This window comes from Muscardinus avellanarius, assembly GCF_963383645.1.
Source record: "Muscardinus avellanarius genome assembly, chromosome: 7".
NCBI classification, from domain to species: Eukaryota; Metazoa; Chordata; class Mammalia; order Rodentia; family Gliridae; genus Muscardinus; species Muscardinus avellanarius.
Window position 1 is genome coordinate 51,830,253 of NC_137793.1, and position 24,473 is coordinate 51,854,725.

At 36.9% G+C, this 24,473-nt stretch overlaps 1 protein-coding gene and 1 pseudogene across 7 annotated transcripts in view; one reads left to right on the forward strand and one right to left on the reverse strand.

The window, feature by feature from the left end:
- Positions 1-24,473, reverse strand: part of PCDH15 (protocadherin related 15) — a gene marked incomplete at both ends in the record, with an annotated part of 813,688 nt that overhangs the window by 673,395 nt on the left and 115,820 nt on the right. For 4 of the 6 annotated variants that reach the window (XM_080699048.1, XM_080699046.1, XM_080699045.1 and 1 more), the window contains one exon: positions 20,918-20,983. In XM_080699048.1, coding sequence (XP_080555174.1) covers positions 20,918-20,983 — 66 coding nt within the window. Of the gene's footprint in view, positions 1-20,917; positions 20,984-21,696; positions 21,712-24,473 lie in introns of all 6 variants that reach the window. The other 2 variants (XM_080699047.1, XM_080699044.1) reach the window with 1 other exon arrangement.
- On the forward strand, positions 5,547-6,156 carry LOC308265310 (coiled-coil domain-containing protein 25-like; annotated as a pseudogene). Its single transcript has one exon. The product of its transcript is annotated as a coiled-coil domain-containing protein 25-like (transcript).

Sequence of the window (24,473 nt, forward strand, 5' to 3'; positions counted from 1 at the left end):
AGCTGCTCCCCAGAGGTGTTTTCCAGAGGCAGTGGGGCCAGTCCCCCAGTCCTGGAGACACAAGCCACTGTGGAGACAAGCTCAGCCTCAGGTTAATCTAATACATTTTGTGGGGTTTTCTCCATCTAGGCTGGGGGTTCTTACAAAGCCTCTGACCATGGAAATAGTGGCATGAGTTTCCAAAAGTCCAGTCCAACTTGCTGGGAGTTCCAGATTATTGTCCTCTGGAATTGCCTGAACTTGGGCATAACCATGGTCACACTGTTACTTGGAAGAGCTTTGATTAATAAAATGACTCACAAATGAGCAAAAGTGGAGTTTGGGAAAAGCAAACCTCTTGTTTCAGATTCTGACACAGTACACTGTCCTGGGTTTCCCAATCTCCATGCTACTGGCATTTTGAGGCTGGAGAATTTCTTGTCCTGGGGGTCCAATGTCGACCAGCAACCCTGAACTCTACCCACTTGATGCCAGTGGCACCATTTTCCCCAGGAAAACTATCCCCAGACTCTGTCCTTCTAGCCTGACCCAAGGGGTCAAAAGTGAAAAAGCTGCTTTCGTGAACAGTGATTCAAAAAGGCCAGGCAGACGCATGCGGCGCAGTATTACATCCGCAGCCCTTTCGTTGTGTTCTCAGGGTATCCGGTGGTTCGATTGTCTCACTCAGGAAATCATCTTACCCTTCAGATTATGGTCTGCATGGCTTCGTCTTCTCCCCTTAAAACACTAATCACCTGAGCTCTGACCTCAGGAAGACTCTCCTGGAGCAGGTATGGTGGCTGTCACCCTACTTTTCCAGGTTCCTCAGAGAGACCCCTTTTAGGTCATCATGAACTTAGTGTGTCTGGGTTCTTAGTGCTCTGTCTCCCCCAATGACACAGTCAAGCAGAGCCTGTGGCCACTGGGATAGGAGAGGTTGGAGCAGATAATCAGTAGAGTATGGACTCTGGATATCTGGGCTCCATAATAACTGCTTTTAGCTCATTTATAACCTTTAGTTCTGACTATTATCAATAAACAAGGATTATTGACTGGATTCTATCTTTTGGCTAATGTTGCCCACATGTTGCCTGTCCTAAAGTATTAAGATAAATCCAAACATATTAGTCTACATTTTCAACCAAATATGATTTTTAAAAGATAAACATTTTATCAAGCAGGATGAATATGTTTCCAAGGATTGGTCTGAAGTGTGATTCCACTAGAACTAAATCTTCTCTCTGTACATCATTAGTACAGAGACAATGTAATAAAAAAAAATAAAACTAAAGCCGGGCGTGGTGGCACACGCTTGTAATCCCTGCGCTTCGGAACATGAGACAGGAGGATCACACAGGTTCGAACCTAGCCTCATCTACTTAGTGAGACTCTCAGCAACTTAGTGAGACCTGTTTCCAAATAAAATATAAAGTAGACCTGGAGGTAGAAAGCCTCTGGGTTGTATGCACAGTACCACAAAAAAACCCTAAAAAAACAGTGATAATTTTTATGTCACAACAATATCTAACTTTGAAATATCCAATATTAATTTATGATTAAAATAAGTCATAGTCAAAGCAGTGACAATACCAAGTCAAACTAGTTGACTTAATGTATTTTCTGACTTTTTTTTTTCCAGTGGCACATGTTCTTATCCAAGGATAAAATGATCTAAGATTATTAACATACATAATACATACATACATACATACATACATACACACATGGTTGTGTATTTGAATTCTGGATTATTCAAAACTAGAATATTCAGGTATGGGAAGAGTTATTCTTGGTAAACTATAGATTTCTAGATGAGTTCAACATCAACTGATTTGGCAAGTCAATAAAAATATCAATGGCATTTTTAACTAATCTACATCATTTAATTCAACATTCATCTCTACTTCCTGAAACATACTTGATATTACTCACTTCTCCATTCAACTTCTTGCCATTTCTTAAAATCACCAATCCCACTCATCCTAGGAGCCTTTGAATTTGCTTTTTACCTGTCCACAGTGTAAATTTCAGAGCTAAAGTTTTGCCTCACATATTCAGTTTTAATTGCATAAGGATCTCTGCTCCAATGTGACTTTTCAGAGTAACATTCCACCAGGATTTGTAATCCCAGTATTGGGAAGCTAAGACAGGAGGATTGCAGGTTTTCTTCTAACCTCAGCTACTTAGTGAGACCTTGTTTCAAAAAAAAAAAAAAACTAAGTATTGGAGTATAGTTCAGAGATAGAATACAAAAAAAAAAAAAAGAAAAAGAAAAAGAAGAAAGAAAGAAAAAAACATACCACCTAAGATAGCATCCACTGCCTCTCACACTGTGCACCACTCTCTGTCCTGTTTGTCTTGCTCTGCTTTGCTTTTTTATCCCCTAGTTTCCTGTCTCTACGTGCGCATGTTCGTGTGTATGTGTGTGTACGTGATGCACCCCCCAATAGAGCCTCACATGACTTAGTGTCAGAAAATATTAGTAAACATATGTGAAAAATGACCAAATAAGTAGATGATTGAATAATAATTGAAAAATGATTGAGCAATTAAAACAAAAATAATATTGTGCAGTAGACATTTGTTAAAGGTTATTTGTAAAAAGAGAAGAGAACATTGTAAGCAGGCTGCCTCTTTCAATTATGGTCTATTACAGTCACTTTCCTGAAAAATTGAAGACAAAACATCTTGGAAAGACAATCATAATAACATATTTTGACTGATAGCCGTTCCTTTTTTATATAAAAAACAGCTTCAGAAGCAACCTTTTCAACCACACAAATTCAGCTGCTGAGATCACTATTCCAGCATATTTGTAAACTATCAAAAACAAAACAGAGGAGAAAAATTCCAGGAAAAGAATAATCAGAAAAAAATATTTTACGTGCTTTTATAATGAGAAGAGATTTGTTTCCAAAATACCTTGAGTTAAATAAAGATAGTTTAATGGAAACCAGCTCAGCACTCGAGAGAGAACAAAAGAATTACTATATGGCAAAATGCAGAATCAGAAAAAAACAAAACAATGACTAATATTAAACATAGCTTGCTCAGCCTCAGCTGCTTAGTGAAGCTCTCAACAACTTAATGAGACCCTGTTTCCAAATAAAGTATAAACAGGTCTGGGAGTACAGCTCAGAGGTAGAAAAATTCCTGGGTTCCACCCCCAGTACCACACACAAAAAAAAATGATAAGTAATTTGGTAGATTAAAAGAAAAGCACCTTTAATAAAATATACTATGTATCTCTACATTCTGCTTATAAACTCATTTGTAAGTACTTTGATAGTACATAGCCTTCAACATTTCCCAAAACCTTTTATTACTGAATGCAGAATAATCGAGATTCATTTTTATTTATTCTAAGGAATAAGTATGCACTATTTTCTTGAATTTCATCATGTAATATGAATCTTAAAAATGCTAATTTTAGTGTATACTTTGAAGTTTTAGGAAGTAGTTACAGATGAAGGGATATAAAGTACTTCTATATTACATAATCCACAGAATACACTTACATTTACTTGAATTACACTGGCAAGTCTACTTAGGAATATTTGACACTTAAGTATTTGGTTTGAAAATTGCTGTAGAAGGTATTTTAAACCCTGACCCAATATTTCAAATCATTTCCGAATTAGTATTTTCATTTAGTGATTGCTAAATCCTTTATAATGTTGATTACTGCACTCTTCAAAGGTGAGGATTGTGACCCATTTCAGATCTTCTGTGTGCTAACCAAGAAACAACACTCAGAGCTCAGTTACCTGAGACATATATCAATAATCTAGCAGCTGATGTTTGTTCATGAGTAACAGAACTGTTTATACATAAGGAAATTTGGAACAAAAAGGACTTGGGGAAAGAAAAGATGGATAAACAATGTTTAAAATGGTTCTGTACAGAAGAAATCCCCAGGAAGTCACTTCCAAGTCTGAAGTTGACCTTTGGTCCTTCCTCCACCTCTAAATGCTCAAAAATTTTTTATCAGAGATTTACTTCCCTAAAAATCCCCCAAAATTACATAATCCAAAGATAAACACTGTACTGCAATGCACCAATAAAAAAATTTAAAAAACAAAGATAAACATTGTGCTTCATATGCAAAAGAAGTTGAAAGAGAATTTCCCTTACTCTAGTTCCACAAAAATGTTTCTCTATGGGTACTCTTTTCTCTACATACAACAATCTCTACACTTTGGTTTTATCTAATTCACTTTTCCCAACTCTATTGCCTGGCTATTGGTAAAGTCTGGGCTGAGGAACAGGAATGTGTTCTGTTTGGCTTATAAAAGGAAGGGGAACTAGGGATTGAACCTGGGGCATTCTACCTCTGACCTAACCTCCAGCCCCATTTTATTTCTTATTTGGAAACTGGGTCTCACTAAGTTGCAGAAGGCCTCATTAAACTGCATACACTGGCTTTGAAACTGAGCTCCTCCTCCTCAGCCTCTCAAGAACTGGGATTACAAGCATTGCCTCACCACATTTGCTTAGAAGTGGAATTTAAATTAGAAATGATAAATCGGGTCCCCTCCCGCCATGTGACCCTGCAGTGGGGACAGGAGGTGAAATCCCAGAAGCCAGAAATGAAGATATCATGAGAATCCAGGTGCCTAGAGATTGCAAACATCGCGAGAGAAACTCCAGGGTCAGGAGACTACAGATGTCATGAGAGAACCGGCATGCCTATAAAACATCGGTACTTCTACTCTGCCACGTGACTCAGCCCGGCGACCAGGATTATGCATGAATCTTCAGAAGTGGCTCATTGGTCCCTTCCCCATGGCTGGCTGACTCCCGAAGGTGTCAGGTTCTTGATTAAGGTTGTTTGTTGTTAGTAACCTGGTTGGTGCTTGCCTCCTTTGCAATTTCCCCAAACTCTTATTTTCAACGTTTCATTAGTGACTTACTTTTAATATGAAGAATTTCCTATTGTGGGGAAAAAACTTAGAAAAATCTGTCTTTCTACAAAGTTACAAGTGTAAAAAGCCTTTCCTTTTATACTACATAGGTCTCATCTTCTTGTTAATTATGGCTCAGGTCCCAGCACTCTACGTAATGAATCAACACTAGCTTGTCTTCATGACCTATATATTTTGTTTGATTTTGTTTTGTTTAGTACTGGGAATTGAACTCAAGGACATTCTATTCCTGAACTACATCCCCACCTTGATTTTTTTATTTTGATACAGGGTCTTGTTAAGTTGCTGCAGGTCTCCTTAAGTTGCTGAAACTTGCCTCAAACAGGAGATTCTCCTGTTTCAGCCTCCCAAGTACAGAGATTACAGGTATGTACCATCACATCCTGCTTTGACCTATGATTAAAATACATTGTTTATAGAAAAATCATTTTTATAATAGCAATACTTGGGATTAAGATTACATGTGTGTAATTTAATTTTATATCATTTAGGCTCTTTCTTATTACATTCATTTAAAATACATGTTTTAAATGAGAAAGAAAAGTTCCGGGGAGCTCGCGGCCGCTGCACTTCTGGTCTCCCGAGCTTGGTGACCTGCGACCTGCAGCTCGGCGCTGGAGTAGCCGCGCAGCTGACGGGATCATGGTGTTCTACTTCACCAGCAGCAGCAGCGTTAACTCATCGGCTTACACGATTTACATGGGAAAGGGCAAATATGAAAATGAAGATCTGATAAAGTATGGCTGGCCGAGGATATTTGGTTTCACGTGGACAAACTCTCTTCAGCTCATGTATACAGAAGATAGAAGACATCCCAAAGGAAGTGCTGATGGACTGCGCCCAGCTTATAAAGGCCAACAGCATCCAAGGCTGCAAGATGAGCAACGTTAATGTGATGTATACGCCGTGGTCCAACCTGAAGAAAACAGCTGACATGGATGTGGGGCAGATAGGCTTTCACAGGCAGAAGGATGTAAAAATTGTGACAGTGGAGAAGAAAGTGAATGAGATCCTGAACCGACTAGAGAAGACTAAATCAGAGCGTTTCCCAGACCTCGCAGCAGAGAAAGAAGGTCGAGACCGTGAAGAGCAGAATGAGAAAAAAGCCCAGATTCAGGAAATGAAAAGGAGAGAAAAGGAAGAAATGAAAAAGAAGCAGGAGATGGACGAGCTCAGGAGCTATTCATCCCTAATGAAAGCTGAGAATATGTCTTCAAATCAGGACGGCAATGATTCGGATGAATTCATGTGAAAGAAGAAAAGGACTGTGGAAAGATGGGGCTGAAGAGATAGCTGCAGACCTTTTGGCTTCGTCTGTGTTCCGAATTATAAAAAAAACAACCACCAAAATTCTACCTTTGTTCTACACAGATACTGTTCATTTTGGAGTTTGAAAAAAAAAAATGTTCCTTTTCTTGCCGACAGAAAAGGAACAGATATATATTATATATGTGATAGAGTTGAACTTGAAGACAACATATAACTCTAAGAAAGCAAAATTATTTTTTGCCAGAACATGTCTCAGAACCTCTTGAAAGCTGGCTGACCTTATCCTTGAGATAGACATTAGAACAAACCAACTCTAAGAAGTATTTCTGTGGCTTTGGTTCATCCCTGAAAACAGATATGTTGAAACACTTTTCATATCCTAAAACATCTTCACTTCTATGTAGAAGAATGTGTTGGTCTGCAATACAGGCCAGTGTTTCCCCTGGGCTGGATTGCCTGATTAGAAAAGCAGGCAGATGGGCTTTGAAGATAATCCTGATACCTCAAAAGAGAGCTGACTTCGATACGCACACAGTGTCACAGCCCCCAGCCTTTCCCAGCTCCTGTGTCCTCACTGTCTTAGAGTGAGGGCCTCTAACTTAGTAGCTTCGTATTTAAAGAAATAGTTGGTTATAATCAAGTTCATGGCAGTTCTTACCTGAGAAGCAAGTAGCAAGAGTTGTTACTGGGTACAGGTGTGACAACTTCAGCTCAGAGGGAGACGCAGGAAGGAGCGCTGTGTGACTTGTGCGGGATATACAATATGCCTGACTTTTGTCTTGCAATTCAGTGTGAAGCAGAAGTCCACTTTGATTTATGATTCTGCAAAGAATCGAGCATTTCCCTAGGCAGCCAAGTAATTTGTTTCCTTACCATTGAGTAATATTAAAGTTGTTACCCCAGAGTTCAGATTTCTCAGTTGTAGGCTTTTAACTGAATATGTAGCATTGATAATCATCTAAAACACCTGCTATTTAATGTGATTCTGACCAAAAGAGACATTTAACTGCAGAAAATAAGGCTACCCGATAGGAAAAGAAAAAAATAAAACAGTAAAAGATGAAGAGAGCGCAGGCTTCAGATGTGGGCTGCCCTACCCAGAGCCCCGCCTGGAGCTCCCTTACCCTGGCCCAGCAATGACAGCCCATGGCAAAAGTTCTAGCTCTGTCAGCACTCTGGAAGAACAAGAGAGTCCTTTCACTCCAAGGCATGTGTGGGGTTGAAGTGGGAAGCTTCCTGAGGCATCACTCATTGGCCAAATTTTGAGGGATATGAAGACAGCACCAGAGATCAGTGTGTGTGTGTGTGTGTGTGTGTGTGTGTGTGTGTGGTGTGTGTGTGTGTGTGGTGTGTGTGTGTGTGTGGTGTGTGTGTGTGTGTGTGTGTGTGTGTGTGTGTGATATTTAGACTGGAGTTCTGCAATTAAAAATTATAATAAAGTATCATTTTTACCCTGGAAAAAAAATAAATGAAAAAGAAAGCCTAGCATGGTGGCACACACCTGTAATCCTAGTACTTGGGAGGCTGAGACAGAAATATTGTAGGTTTGAGGACAGCCTCAGCAATTTAGAGAGGGCCCTCAGAAATCTAGTAAGACCCTGTTTCAAAATAAAAAATACATAAAAAACTGAGTACAGATTGGAGGTAAGGAAAAACATACAATTGAAATTTTTTCTCTTAAATGTAATAATTCATTTTCTAAAAATGATTACTATACATAATTTAGTTTGTTCATCATTAATAACCGTTGCATCCTGAAATTCAAACAATAATTGAGTAGCTAGTTATTAGATTTTGTAGTTATTTCTCCTTGTAAAAATGCTCCAGTTTAGTGGTCTTTTGGGCTTCTCTCTGCTTTGCATATTTTTCCCCATTCCTTGTCTATGAATCCCTTGCATATTTAGTGTTATTTAGTCAGCAAACAAGAAAAAGAAGATCACAAGTAAATATATAACATGGAAATTTTCAATAAAATTGTAGATAATTTGAGGAAATGAGTGACAGCCTGTTTTCTTAGTGCTTAGTTACTTTTCTATTTGCTTATAATTTTGTTTTATATTTGGAAGGTTTTCAGCTACTGACCTTTTATAAAATGATTCTTTGGTACAAGTAACACAAATGGAATGCATTGTTGCAGATGTTTCACCGGCAGTGAGCAGAGCCAAATTGCTTTCTATTAAAATAACAGTTGTTGTCTAGTAACTATAATAGGAGGATTAAAACACATGAGGAATTGGACATAACTCCTTTATAATTTATGAAAAAAGTCTACTTCCTCATCAATGTGACTGCTTTCACTATAAATAACTCAGTTTGACTTGATGAGTTGGAAAGGGAAATAGATGAATGATAATAAATGAGCTTTCAATCACAATTTTGATGCTATGCAAGCAAAGTAGTCACTAATGTTGTATAAAAAGATTTATTTTGTTTTTTCTGGAGTTACGAATCAAGTTAAAATGCTACAAAATCATATAACCAAAGAAAGTTATTTTTATTATCTATAAAGATAGAACTGTCATGTTATGCTAAAGCTCATTGGCTTGATGACAACATTGTTTATTCTATATAATTCTATAAAATTATCAGGCTTATTTTAATATTTTGTAAGATTGGGTAGTCATTGTTAATTAGCTAACATGTTTAGAGAAAAATTTTTCTTATTAGAATTACCCTGTTTCTTTAGTTAATAGCCTGCTATTTTAAACTGTATTTTAAGCTGGGCATGGTGGTGCACACTTGTAATCCCAGTATTGAGGAAGCTGAGACTGGAGGATCGTGGTTCGCAGACAGCCTCAGCTACTTAGTGAGGCCCTCTGTAACTTAGTGAGATCCTGTTTCAAAATAAAGAATAAAAATTAGGGCAGGAGTGTAGCTCGGAGGTCAAATGCCCGTGGGTTCCATCCCCAAACCCACACACACACACAAAAAAAACCCTCTATTTTATTTTAGCCGCGTGTGGTGGTGCACACTTGTAATCCCTGTGCTTGGGAGGCTGAGACAGGAAGATCGTGCAGGTTCGAAGACAGACTCAGCTGGCTTAAGAGACCCTGTTTCCAAATAAAATATAAAATAGGTCTGGGAGTGTAGCCCAGTGGTAGAAGTCCCCTGGGTTCCATCCCAATACCAGCAAAAAAATCAAACAAATGAACAAACAAATATATATATATATATATATATATATGTGTGTGTGTGTGTGTGTGTATTTTATTCATACAAACTTGTCATTTACTTTTCCTGTATTTAGGACATAACTACTCTTTGATCAAAAATAATTCTGTAATTGGCTGACAAATACTATCAAATAAAGAAAGAAAATTTATTTACCTTCGCTATATGACAACACAGAATAGTAATGGGTTAAATGTATACAGAGAGATAGTGCTTAAAAGAGTCAGAACTATCATTCCCAAAGGTATTTATACTACATCTTCTCTATTATTTCTCAGCAAATTTCTACACAATTTCTCAGAGGTTTATTATCTAAAAAATTAAAACTATTTTTACTTTATTAAGTGTGGAAACAATGTAGGAAACTTACATTATGTTATGCATATTTGAAATAACCAAATACTAATCACAGAATTAAGACAGAAAGAGATCACCACTTCTCTTCAGTATAGTACTAGAGACTCTAGCCAGAGCAATAAGGCAAGAAAAGGAAATCAAAGGAGTACAAATAGGAAAAGAAGAACTTAAGCTTTCACTATTTGCAGATGACATGATACTATATTTAGAAAACCCAACAAACTCAACCAAAAGGCTTATAGAACTGATCAACAAATTCAGCAAGGTATCTGGATACAAAATCAATCTTAAAAAATCAGAAGCTTTCCTGTACACCAACCATAAATCCACTGAAAAAGAAATTCAGAAAACACTTCCACTCAGGATCTCCCACAAAAAAATAAAATACCTAGGAATAAACTTGACCAAGGAGGTAAAAGATCTCTACAAAGAAAATTATAAAACACTGAAAAAAGAAATTGAAGAAGATCTTAGAAGATGGAAAGACCTTCCATGTTCATGGATTGGCAGAATAAATATCATTAAAATGGCCATCCTCCCAAAAGTGATCTACAGATTTAATGCAATGCCCATTAAACTACCAAAATCATTCATCACAGACATAGAAAAATCAGTCCTTGAATTTATCTGGAATAACAGAAAGCCCAGAATAGCCAAGATAGTTCTCAGCAACAAAAACTACGCAGGAGGAATCACAATACCTGATTTTAAACTATACTACAAAGCCATTGTCATAAAAACAGCATGGTACTGGCAAAAGAACAGATATATAGACCAATGGAGCAGAATAGAAGACCCAGAAACAAGTCCACACACTTTCAGCCAATTGATTTTTGACAAAGAGGCCAAAAACATACACTGGAAAAAAGATAGCCTCTTCAACAAATGGTGTTGGCAAAACTGGTTAACCATATGCAGAAAATTGGATGTTAATCCCACTTTTTCACCCTGTACAAAAGTCAACTCACGATGGATCAACGACTTGGAAATTAAAACAGAGACTTTGAAGCTCCTTGAAGAGGGCATAGGTCCAAGACTACAACACATAGGTACAGACAAACATTTCCTCAACAAGACCCCAAAGGCACAACAAATTAAAAGGAGAATCAATACATGGGATTGCATGAAACTGAAGAGCTTCTGTTCAGCAAAGGAAACTATCAAGAATCTCAATCGAGAGCCAACAGAATGGGAGAAGACTTTTGCCACCTACACCACTGATAGAGGACTAATATCTAGAATATACAGAGAACTCAAAAAACTCAACACTAAGAAAACAAAGCATCCAATAACAAAATGGGCAAATGAACTAAATAGACACTTCACAAAGGAAGAAATTCAAATGGCCAATAAATGCATGAAAAAATGCTCAACATCACTGGCAATCAGAGAGATGCAAATCAAAACTACCCTGAGATTCCACCTAACTTCAACTAAAATGGCCATCATTCAAAACACAAACAACAACAGATGCTGGCAACGATGTGGAGAAGTGGGAACTCTAAGACATTGTTGGTGGGATTGCAAATTATTGCAACCACTTTGGAAAACAGTATGGAGAATCCTCAGAAGAATGGGAACAAATCTACCATTTGATCCAGCAATACCACTGTTGGGTATCTACCCAAAAGAAAAGAAACCAAACTACCAAACTAGTGCATGTGTATCTATGTTCATAGCTGCACAATTCACCATAGCCAAACTATGGAACCAGACAAGATGTCCATCAACAGATGAATGGATTACAAAACTGTGGGATATGGACACAATGAAATTTTACTCAGCCATCAAAAAAAAAAAAACCAAAAACTCAATTACATCATTTTTAAGGAAATGGATGGAACTGGAGGACATTATGCTAAGTGAGATTAGTCAGGCACAAAAAATAAGAAATCAGATGTTTTCCCTAATATGTGAGAGTTAGGGAGAAAAGAGAAGCAAACAAGACAACCCAAAGGAGGAGAAATGAGGGGGGAAGAGGAAAATCTCTAAAGCACACAATGTACTTAAACATATCGAAGTCAATCACTAAGCCAAGAGGGAGTGACGGGGAGGGAATGGGGTGGGATTTGGGTAGGGGTTAAATCAGCGATGAGTACATGTTTGTACACACAAGTTTTTTTTTTTACCCCAATAAGTTGTATGAATATAATGCACCAATAAAAAAAACATTTAAAAAAATAAAAAATAAAAAATAAAGAAAGACAGTCCTTTAAAAAAAAAAAGAAAGAAAACACAGAGACAGAGTGAGATGATTATCAGAACCTGAATCATTTCAAACCAGTGGCCTAGTTTTGATGAAATGAAAGAGGATGGCCTAAGGCCAGACCCACATAAGGATTTCAATATTTAATACCATCTTTCTGAAGGCACTGAAGCATATTTGCATCACTTTCTATTCCTCCCACCTACATATTGGTAGCCTTATATATTTTACCAGACAAATATGTCACAGGTTGCTTGATTCTACTCTGCTGTCTCACACCTGAGAGTCTAGTTGTATTGTCTCTTTGATTCTAAACTATTTCATAAAGAATTTACTCTGCTTCCACTCTGATTTTTCTTGTACAAATTTCTGCTAGTTTCAATAATTCTGGAGAATGGAAAAAATAATAAAGACAAACCCATAAAAAGTGAAGGATTATAAACATATAGACACAAAAAATGTTTTTATACCAAATATATTTTGTTTAAACTTTCATTTTTGTTTGTAAAGATATGTTTTTTATTTTACTCCTAAACCCAAACCTCTTTTATTATGAGAGTGTATAATTCAACTTGGGAACCTTTGGAGATTGGTTAATTTCTCTTTAAACTAATGGTTATAAAGTTGCAAACTGCCGGATGTGGTGGTGCATGCTTGTAATCCCCACGCTTTGGAGGCAGAGACAGGAGGATCACGCAGGTCCAAAGCCAGCAGCACTGGCTTAAGAGACCCTGTTTTCCAAATAAAAATATAAAAAGTAGGTGTCTTGGAGTGTAGCCCTGAGGTAGAAGGGTTTCCAGGAACATCAGTACCACCAAAATAAATAAATAAATAAATAAATAAATAAATAAATAAAGTTGCAAACCATAAAAAGGAGAGATTTCAACAAAACATTTAAAATTCATCTTCTATTTTAAACCCAGTAGTTATGACAATGGAAGAAAAACATACAATAGCACCACATCAAAATAATCTTTCATACTATAATTGTTTAAAATAAAGAAACAACCTTAAAATACATGTCCTTCCTCTCTTTCTCACACACCAGGAACAAAAATCTCCTTGGATAGTGTAAAGGAATGCATTCAGTATTCCTTAATATGATTTCCTCTGCTATCTTGGAGATCCGCCTGACTGGCTCATAGCCTGTCTCTGGAATGTGCCCTGACAAGAATTCTAAACTGACTTCCTTGAAGATAGCGAAGGAAAAAAGCAGCACTTACAAGTTCCACTAACAATCGAACTCTATTACCACAAAACCAGTGACTTTCAGAGCCAAAAAACACCACCAGCAAAGAAATAAAAACTGTAAATACAAGGGACAAAGAAAAAGAGGGCTGGATAAACAATACACCAGAAAGAAACCAGCACGAAGTGCCGTGGCCACCGCGGCGTGGAGCATCCGGAGCCGCGGCAAGAAGCGGCCCCAGCAACCAGAGCTGCAGCGTGGAGCAGAGCGGCCTACATCTTACCTAGCAGCACCAGAGAGAAGGGAAACTCAGAACGGAGCTCAAATCCAGAGAGGAGGTATGCGGCCCTCGCGGCCTAGGATGCAGCAGCAGCACCTTACTGCTGGCGGCAGCAGCGAGTTCACCGGAAGGCCCTAGACCAATGCACTCAACCAGCCACCAGGCGCCAGAGAAGGGGGTGGTCAGCGAGCCTAGGTGAGCTGCTGCTGAACAGCCGGGCGGCAGTCAGCAGTTTTTTTCAGTGCAAGGAGCGTCTAAAGCTCCCAAGGGCGGGGATCAGCACACCCTGTAGGGACTCAGCGGAGCTCAAAACCAGAGAAGAACTATGTCAACCTCACGGCCGAGGATGCGACAGCAGCACCTTATTGCCGGCAGCAGCGGTGAGTTCACCGGACAGCTGAAGAAGAAGGCACTCAACCAGCCACCAGGCTACAGAGAGGAGTGGTGGACAGCGAGCTGAAGTGAGCAGGTGCTGAACAGCTAGGTGGCAGTCAACAGTTTTGTCGGCACAGGGAACATCTAAAGCTCCCAAGGGCCGGGCACAAAACACCTGGCAGGGACTCAGAGCAGAGCTCAAAACCAGAGAAGAAATATGCCACATCACGGCTGAGGGCATGGCAGTGGTGCCATATTGCCAGTGGTGGCAGCAATGAATCCACTGAGTTCACTACAGCTTCATCAGCGCACTCAACAACCATGAGTCAAATTGCAGGCCCTAGGGGAGAAATCCCAGTACTGTAATCCCAGGGACTTGCGCAGATAGTCTCCCTGGGTCGGAGGTTTTAGCAGTACAACCCAGTGGGGGAGTGGCAGTGGCAGAGATATCACACCATAGTCACAACTCCCCACTGAAGAACACCCAACTTGGCACCCCACATGGTCTGGCCAGCCTCGATTGACTCCCTGGGTCTGAGACTTTGTGATATAACCCAGTAAAGGAGTAGTGGTGACTGAGATACCACAGACTCGAGATCCATAGCACCTTAAGTGAACTCGTAGTGACCCAGGGAAGAACCCAGAGAAGGCACAAACTTCCAAAATCATGGGAAAGAGAAATAACAATGGAGCAGTGAATGCCCACAACCCCACAACATCAAAATCTGATAACACAGAAATCCAAAGATCTCTAGAAGATCAAATCAGGAAAATAACTTTAGAAATAAGAGGACTTTCAAAAAAAATTCAGAGAGAGTCAAAAAGAGATAAAGGATGCAATCATTGAAATAAAGGCCTCAATTCAAAGTATAAACAACAGATTAAACCACATAGAGAATAGAATCTCACTTCTTGAAGATTATCATTCCAAAAATGAGGGCATAGTTACTACTTTAGAAAAAAAAAAAAAACAGCAGGAATCTGACATTGAAGAAATATGGGCCCATTTTAAGAGAGCTAACCTAAGAATAATTGGAATAGAGGAGGGAAAAGAAGGTGAAACCAAAGGGATCAATAATCTCTTCAAGGAAGTAATAGCAGAAAATTTTCCAAACATAGAGCAAGAGGTCGAAACACAGGTCCAGGAAACTTATAGAACTCCCTTTAGACAGGTTCAGAGAAGAGGATCCCCATGCCACATAATTGTCAAAATGACTAATGTGGAAGCCAAGCAGAGAATCTTAAAGGCAACAAAACAAAAGGCCAAGTGACATTCAAAGGCAAATGAATTAGAATCACTCCAGACTTCCCAAACCAAGTCATGAAAGCCAGAAGGGGCCAAAAACATACACTGAAAAAAAGATAGCCTCTTCAAAAAATGGTGTTAGCAAAACTGGTTAACCATATGTAGAAAATTGGATATTAATCCCACTTTTTCACCCTGTACAAAAGTCAACTCACGATGGATCAAAGACTTGGAAATTAAAACAGAGACCTTGAAGCTCCTTGAAGAGGGCATAGGTCCAAGACTACAACACATAGGTACAGACAAACATTTCCTCAACAAGATCCCAAAGGCACAACAAATTAAAAGGAGAATCAATACATGAGATTGCATGAAACTGAAGAGCTTCTGTTCAGCAAAGGAAACTACCAAGAACCTCATTCGAGAGGCAACAGAATGGGAGAAGATTTTTACCACCTACACCACCAATAGAGGACTAATATCTAGAATATACAGAGAACTCAAGAAACTCAACACTAAAAAAACAAAGCATCCAATAACAAAATGGGCAAATGAACTAAATAGACACTTCACAAAGGAAGAAATTCAAATGGCCAATAAATGCATAAAAAAATGCTCAACATCACTGGCAATCAGAGAGATGCAAATCAAAACTACCCTGAGATTCCACCTAACTACAACTAGAATGGCAATCATTCAAAACACAAACAACAGATGCTGGCAAGGATGTGGAGAAGTGGGAACTCTAAGACATTGTTGGTGGGATTGCAAATTATTGCAACCACTTTGGAAAACAGTATGGAGAATCCTCAGAAGAATGGGAACAAATCTACCATTTGATCCAGCAATACCACTGTTGGGTATCTACCCAAAAGAAAAGAAACCAAACTACCAAACTAATGCATGTGTATCTATATTCATAGCTGCACAATTCACCATAGCCAAAGTATGGAACCAGACAAGATGTCCATCAACAGATGAATGGATTACAAAACTGTGGGATATGGACACAATGGAATTTTACTCAGCCATCAAAAAAAAAAAACCTCAATTACATCATTTTCAAGGAAATGGATGGAACTGGAGGACATTATGCTAAGTGAGATTAATCAGTCACAAAAAATAAGAAATCAGATGCTTTCCCTAATATGTGAGAGTTAGGGAGAAATGGGTCATAGGAGGAACTCTTGAATGAGGAAATCCTATAGAGGAGGAAACAAGACAATCTAAAGGAGGAGAAAGGAGGGGGTAAAGAGGAAAATCTCTAAAACACACAATGTACTTAAACATATTGAAGTTAATCACTAAGCCAAGCAAGGGAGGGAGGGACGGGGAGAGAATGGGGTGGGAATTGGGTAGGGGTTAAATCAGCGATGAGTATATGTTTGTACATACAAGTTTTTACCCCAATATGTTGTATGAATATAATGCACCAATAAAAAAAAAATTTAAAGAAAAAAAAAAGAATGGCATCCTTTGTTATTGCTTTTACATTATTAGAGACACTTTGGTATCATATTTTATTCACCAAATGTACTAAGAGACCATGATATCGTGATATCTCCTTTAACTTTAAATCCATGAAAGTCTCTGTGGGTGGGCTTTCTAATCTCTCACAAAGTGACAATAGTTTTTTTTTTTTTGCCTCTGAATCTGTCCACTTTTGTACAATCCCAGACGTATATGATATTATGACATAAAGCAACCTTTCTCCTCCTTGTGACATAGATCACATATATATTTGTTCAGATTCTGAGAACTAGTCTAATCCAGGGATTGCAAAGGCTGTTTGAATGTCAATCTATGTTAAAGCAGCAGAGCACTGTGATTTGGTGGGCATTAGGAGTCTGCTTTTTAATAGTTCCAGAGTAACTGTTCCGCACATCTTCCCTCCCAGTAAGGTCTCAGTGCCATAAGCAATCAAGAATCCAATTAAACAAGAAAATATACTACTAGAAAGGTGTTTTAGACAGTATCCTTTTATTAAACATAGAAAATATGTCCTAATCCTGTATCTCTAGATGCATTCTTCCTTCAAAATGTGATTACACATTAAATATGGTTTACATACTATCTCAGGAAAGTTCTAGGGGTTGTCACTAACAAACACATCTCCTTGTATTCACTCTGTCTCCTTATAACATAAGCTTAGGTTTCTGGTATTATAGTTGTCATCAAAATGAACTCATGGTTCAGATCAAGAATGGCATAGAAAATCGGTTGTCAAAGTGCCACTGAGGATGAATATCAGGGAGGGAATGAATCTAACAGAGCTCAGGTTGAGAAAGAAGTTATGGATGCCTACCTGTTAAATTTGTCATTCTTTCAAAAATATACATTATGTAAAGGCTTATATCATGTGTATTTAAAAAGAAGATGTATTTTAACTCCACAGAATATAAGAATCCTGAAAGATGCAAAGAAATGTGCAAATATGGACTTTCTATAAATGTAGATCAGTAGTTTATGTAAAAACCTAGCATGAATTAAAAAATATAAGTCATTTAGGTATTATTCTGTAGCAGAATATATGTTTAACAACAGAGATAATTTAGAAATAGTCATCAGTAGCCGGGCGTGGTGGTGCATGCTTGTAATCCCAGCATTTGGGAAGCAGAGACAGGAAGATTTGGATTCTCAGCCAGCCTCAACTACTTAATAAGGCCCTTTGCAACTCAATGAAACCTTTTTCAAAATAAAGAATAAAAATAAGGCTGGGGTATAGTTTGGAGGTAGAATGCCCCTGGGTTCCATTCCCAGTATCATAAATAAATAAATAAATAAAATGGTCATCAATAAAGTGAGCCAAGGGCATATTACTTTGAATAGGCATATTATCTTTTTAAATATAGGATTTTTTATGTCATTAAGAAGTCCCAAACACTTAAGGATAAGCATTCATTATACTAATAAAATAAGATAGACATATATATTATTACTTTGTATTAAAAAGAGGTAGGAGCTAGGTATGGTTGCACACACCTTTAATCCCAGCATTTGGGAGACTGAGACAGGATGATCTCATAACTTAGCAACTTAACAAGACTCTCTTTCAACATTAAAAAGAGGGAGGTGAGGGGGGTGTAGCTCCCAGGTATAATACCTCTGGGTTAAATTCCCCATGCCAAAAAAATATTTTTTAGTCAAGAAAGGAAAAACTAAGAGTTTAAGAGGAGGGCTAGAAATAACTGTCTTTTGTGAAGATTCTTGAATTATCTAAAGAGAAATATAAAAAATATTTTCATGAATTGCTTCCTTTAGGCTTTTAAGATAAGGATGTTTACATACTACACTATACATACTACATCATTACATACTACATTCTGCCAGAAATTCATTTGATTTTTGCAAATTTTATGTTAAAGAATAAAGCAAAACATTTATCCTCCAGATTGGTATTTATACTCCTTGTGATGGCACTCAAATAAATTTGGCAGCATTCTGAATCTTTGGCAGTTTCTAAAATACATGTCAAGTAAGAAGCATAACATCACAATGCTATGTCATGTCACATTCTCCTAAAACACAAATATTGAAATTTCCACATGTGTTCTGTACAACACAGCTGTGATGACATCTTTGTGGCTTTCCCAAATTCCTTTGGAGTTTAGGAATATAATAAACACAAAGGAAGAAAAATTATCATCATTACTGGGGCTATAACTATTTGATTGGCAAAATAAATTCTATACAGAATCACATTTGCAATAAATTTATTTAATAAAATTGAATGCTTTATTTCAGCTTAGCTTTTATCCTCAAGGGAATTGGTTAACAATGAAGAAAGAAAATATACATGGGCCTCTTATCATGCTTATTGGCTTTTTGTTTTTTGGTTCAACAGTTAAAACTTTCATTGTTGAACGTTTAGAAAATACAGGTTTGTTTTGAATAAATATAGGTAATAATAAATAAAATGTAATTCAACATGTGAGGAAAAATCTTTTTCTATCACAGCATTGCTTTTCTTTTTTGTAGATGCATTTAGGATCTAACTCCATATGCTATTTTCAAAAGAAATCATTTTTTCAATATTCAAAATATTCATATTTTGTGATTAATCCTAAAAAACAGTATAGACACATAAATTTATTTAAGTGAAAGTTAAAAATTATGAAAACATTTTGACTGATGACAAAAAAGTTCAGAAAAATAAAAAAAGTTTTTGCTAATTCTTCAAATGCATGAAAGAAATACCTTTAATGCAACAACAAAACAAATATATGATGAAGTGAACTGATAGATATTACATGTTACATAAAAAATTCAAGGTGTGTATAGATGAATAATAGGAAAAGTGTCATATTATAATAAGCCATTGCACTGAATTCCTTAAAAACTAAATATGAGGTAATACTGTTTAGAATAGAGAGAAAGAGCTAGGCATGGTGGCACACACCTATAACCGAGTACTTGGTAGACTGAGACAGTAGGAGTGCAGACCAAACTCAGCACCTTAGCCCTTCAGCAACTTAGTGAGACACTATTTCAGAATAAAAAAAAAAATTAAAAAGCTAGGGGTATTGGCCGAAGGTAGAATGCCTCTGGATTCAATCCCCAGTACACACACAGAGAGAGAAATAGAGATAATGATAAGAGAGAGAGAGAGAGAGAGAGAGAGAGAGAGAGAGAGAGAGAGAGAGAGAGAGAGAGAGGAGAGAGGTCTATTATGGAATTAATAGGGAAGATGAGCTACACTCACAAAAACCACTCACAAATAAAACCAGGCCTCCAAAGTTAGCCAATTAACTGCCATCTAATAAAGGAAAGAATTGTATTCACTTATTAAAGCTCAAACACATGAAGAGTGCTACAGAAAACAAACTCCCAAATGATATTTATTACTTATTTTTATTTTGATAGGAAAATTAATTTCCTGAGAAGCTTCATATGAGTTTGGTATTTGTGTGTTAATCCCAGAAGACAGTAAAAGAGAAAAATGGGGACTTCTTTTTCTTTTTTTTAAGCTTAAAGATATCTTTATTTTTTATACAAATTTTTTATTGAACATAAATGGTATACATTTAAACTATACTTGGTGCCCTCTCCCCCCACCCCCATTTTCCCTTCCCCCCTCCCACCAATGATTGTCCAGGGTAACCATGCCATATTCATAATTTTACACATTCATATGTAGACCCTCATTAATCAAGTTCAGTCTTCCTCCTCTACTATCTTTCCATTCAAACTTTGCTGATATTTCCCCTCCATTATCTGGAGTCCATCAACAGATGAATGGATTGCAAAACTTTGGGAAATACACACAATGGAATTCTATTTAGCCATAAAGAAGAACAAAATCATATCATTTGCAAAAAGACGGAAAGTCCTGGAGAGCATTATGTTAAGTGAGATCAGCCAAGCACAGAAGGAGAAGGTACATATGTTTCCTCTAATATGCCCAAACTAGGGAACATAGGAGACTTCTTTTTCTGTTTTCAACCTTTAGTCATGTTCTCTTCCTCAAGGACATTCAGGTTTCCTGTTTACCATTCAGGCACAATGTCAAATTAACTTTGAAACTTAATCTCTAAAAGATTTCAGACAATTAAAGTTAGTGGTATACAGCTAGTGGTCCACTTCTCTGTTTCAGTAAGATGATTATATACCTGATTACCAGCTCTACCTGTTGTCAAAGAAACATACCAGCCCCTTATCTGGATGTATTTCTGTGTTGACACAGAATTGTTTCCTGCTCAATCAGAAATAGGCCCTCATCACAAAAGTTAAAGAAAACATTTTTTTTTTTTTTAGATATGGCATGATTTAAGCCCATACAACAACAGAGAAATTAGAGGGGAAATATTCATGGATTTGGGTTGAAGCGTTTGATTAGGATTTGTACTCATTTAAAATCAAGGGTCAAAATTTAAAGAAATCATTCTTGGATAAGACACTATAGAACATAAAGCTCACTCACCATTTCGACTCTCTTCATCAATAGCAACTATGGTAGCTGGTGGTCCTCCCCTAGCTAGTTTGCAATCTAAAAAGAGAGAATAATCAAAGGTAAGAATTAACAAGATAAGGATCCTTCACCCCAAGATCAAATACATTGAGCTACACATTGATATTTACAAAGAAAAACCCTGTGACTAATTAGTAAATATTAGTATTTTAATATAGTATCATTTTTTTTTTTTGGTGGTACTGGGGTTCCTGGAAGCCCTCCTTCCTCCAGGCTACACTCCCAGACCTATTTTATATTTTCGATTCAGGGTCTCTTACGCCAGCACTGCTGGCTTCGAACCTGCGCGATCCTCCTGTCTCCGCCTCCCAAGCGCGGGGATTACAAGCGTGCGCCACCACGCCCGGCTTATATAGTATCATTTAAAAATATTTTTATGAAATAAATATTTCTTACCACATCATAACACAGTTACTTTTACAACAACAAAAAGAAATTATGCAAGTCTTACAGAGAAAACACAGACAAGAGATCACTGGAGAGAAGTCCTTCAGGACGTAGAAAATAGGATGGTAATTTAACCCAAAGAAATAACATAAAGGAATGATTAACAAGGATAAATTGTAATTAAAGGTTCACAACAGAAACAAACATAATTGGACTTTAATTGTGATAAAGGGTCTAATTAAAGGGAGTGAATAGAATCTTAATAATGTTCTAAAAGAAATAAAACAAAGACAGACAAGCAATGCTCATGAGGTTGTTTGGGATTTTTATTTTTGCCATCTTACCCTCATACTGCCAGTCTGAAGTCAAAAGTATAGAATCATCAATGGAAGCAGATTAGAAAAATGGAAGAAGAAAGGAAGAAAGAATACATGTCTGTATTTAGCAGAGATTTAAAGATACAAAAAGCACTACACATTAATAGTACTACACACAACTAATCATTATCTAATGATCTATAGCATGGGAGATATAACATCTTTTACCAGATTTTGTAATTCTGATAATATTAATATGTTAATTCAATAATATTATTGCAATGTTAAGAAAATATTATAAGCTTAAAAATAATATGAAATACATTATATATTTTCTATGAAATTGAAAAAGCCTTCATTTTAGGGCCTATTAATCATTAGTGATGACTGATTATTGTTCCAAACACTGGTAATAGCTCACTAAGAATTGCATGGTAATAATGGATATAAAAATAATACCATAGGCTATAACAAGATACTTAAAGTATAAAGACTTTGACAGCAAGATGTTAAATGTACATTTCAAAGACATAGAGCCCTCTCCTAGGAGGTAGAATGTGAGATTGATAAGCGGTGTCACACACACACACACACACACACACACACACACACACACTCACATACACATGCATGACATATTCTGTTACAGTTAGATATAAAATATCTCCTAAAGAACTAATTTATTAATGTTTGGAGTTGATGTAATTGTGTCATGAGGGTTGTAATGCCAGCAATGGATAAATCCATTGTAATGGATATATCTGGGTGGTGGCCCAAGCTGGCAGGGTATAGAGGAAATTGTTCCTTGAAGTGTGGACTTGGGGATTATATATAGTTTCTCCTTTCCCTGACCTCTTGCTTCTGGCCCCTATGATGGTAGGAACACTGCCAATGTGCTCCCCCTCTCCCCTCCTGCTCTATACCCTGAGATCTATGGTCCTCAGCCTTGCATCTACTGAACCCAAAATACTTATTTAGAAAACAAGTCTTCTGTCTTCTAAGTTATATGGTCAGTCTTTTAGCATATAACTGTATTAATGCTAACTAGAACATACTTCTATATAAAGAACAAATTAACTTTACATAAATCCATTTAAATATATGTATTATTTTGAAGATGATTTGAAGATTTATTTACTACTTATTTTCCATTTCTACGCACATATGGATTAGTAGTAAGGTCTTTGGCAAGCACTGTTCTATACTATAAGGTCTATATTCTTTCATAACCAGAAAAGAATTTAAGAAATCTGTAATTTTCTCTTTGGCATTATTCCAGGAGTTTCAAGTCATAATATTTTGTATATAATACATAATAACTCATATTCCCTATCCTTCCCATGTCTCCTGGCTCAGCTCTGCTCCTACTTGTCACCTCCACTGTCAGGATAGTTTTCTCCCTAGTCACCCAGAAGACTTATTACTATTCTGCATTTGCCTGTTAGTTTAATAATATTGGCTTAAAATTAATTACATTGTGGTTCTCCTCTGCCCAAACATCTCACATGCTTCCTTTGGAATAAAGAAAATAATTATTTGAGTTATATTTTAAGAGAGTGTCCTTCAAAGTCTGATGTGGTAAAAACTTGTTATTTGTGGCAATGTTGGTAGGTGGTAGAACCTTTAAGAGGTAGAGCCTAGAGGGAGGTTATTGGGATCTTGAGAGCATCTTCCTATCAGAAGTGATTACTGCAATTCTTGTGTTCCCTGAGTCACACTCCGGCTTTCTATGTCACCATGTTCTCTCTCTCTTTCCTTCTCTCTCTCTCTCTCTCTCTCTCTCTCTCTCTCTCTCTCTCTCTCTCTCTCTCTCTTCTCTCTCTTTCTCTCTCTCTTACACACACACACACACACACACACACACACACTCCTGCCATTGTGATATTATCTGCCAGGAGTTTCTCACCTGAGACCAAATATATAGGATTATTTAATCTCAAGTTTTCAGCCTCTAATACACTTAATTTAATAAAAAAGCTCTTTTCTCTGTAATTTCCCACCTTTAGGAATTTTGATACAAAAACAAAAAGTGACTAATAAAGTCCCAAGCATCTTTTCCTAAGAATAGAGCAACCTGCCCTTCAACCACAACTAATACTTACTATTGTTGAAATATACCTTGTATTTTGGGGGAAGTTTTGTTTCTGAGATTTATTTTTTACTTTATTTCTACCAAAGAAAGCCTTCCTTCTCTTTGTAGAACAGTATATGTCACCTATTTAATTTCCATAAATTATTTGCCATTTATCTGAATCAGAGTTTATAATTTACTTTTATGTTCTTATATATTTGTTATATTTCCTTTTTGTACATTCAAATTCTATTGCTTTATTTAATAAAGTTTGTAGAATACTGTGTTTATAAGTATTAAGTATATGTAGATTATTGTTCTTCAGAGAAATAAGAAAAGAAATAAAAACCTTTTTTCTTAGGTGGGAGGCATTAGGACCAGAGAACAGAAATACATAAACATCATAGAGGTTTAGTGCAATATTGTACATGTGGAGTCAATTTTAAAATGTATTAGTAACACAAAAGACTAAAGGAAAAACAGCATGCTACATATAGAGAATAGGAAAGGGACAGCAAGAAGGCAGTAGCAGTTTTGAAAAGAAAAAAAAATATGATCAATTCTTAAAATACCAACTATCTTTTCTTTTGCATGGGAAGTTATTTTTCAAGATTATTCCATCCATATACATCACCAATCATGAAATAGATAAAAATGTGTGTGTTCTAGATTGAGTATTGGTAGAGAGATAGTAAAACAATTTTATACACAGGACAAGGAAAGAAGAAAAAAC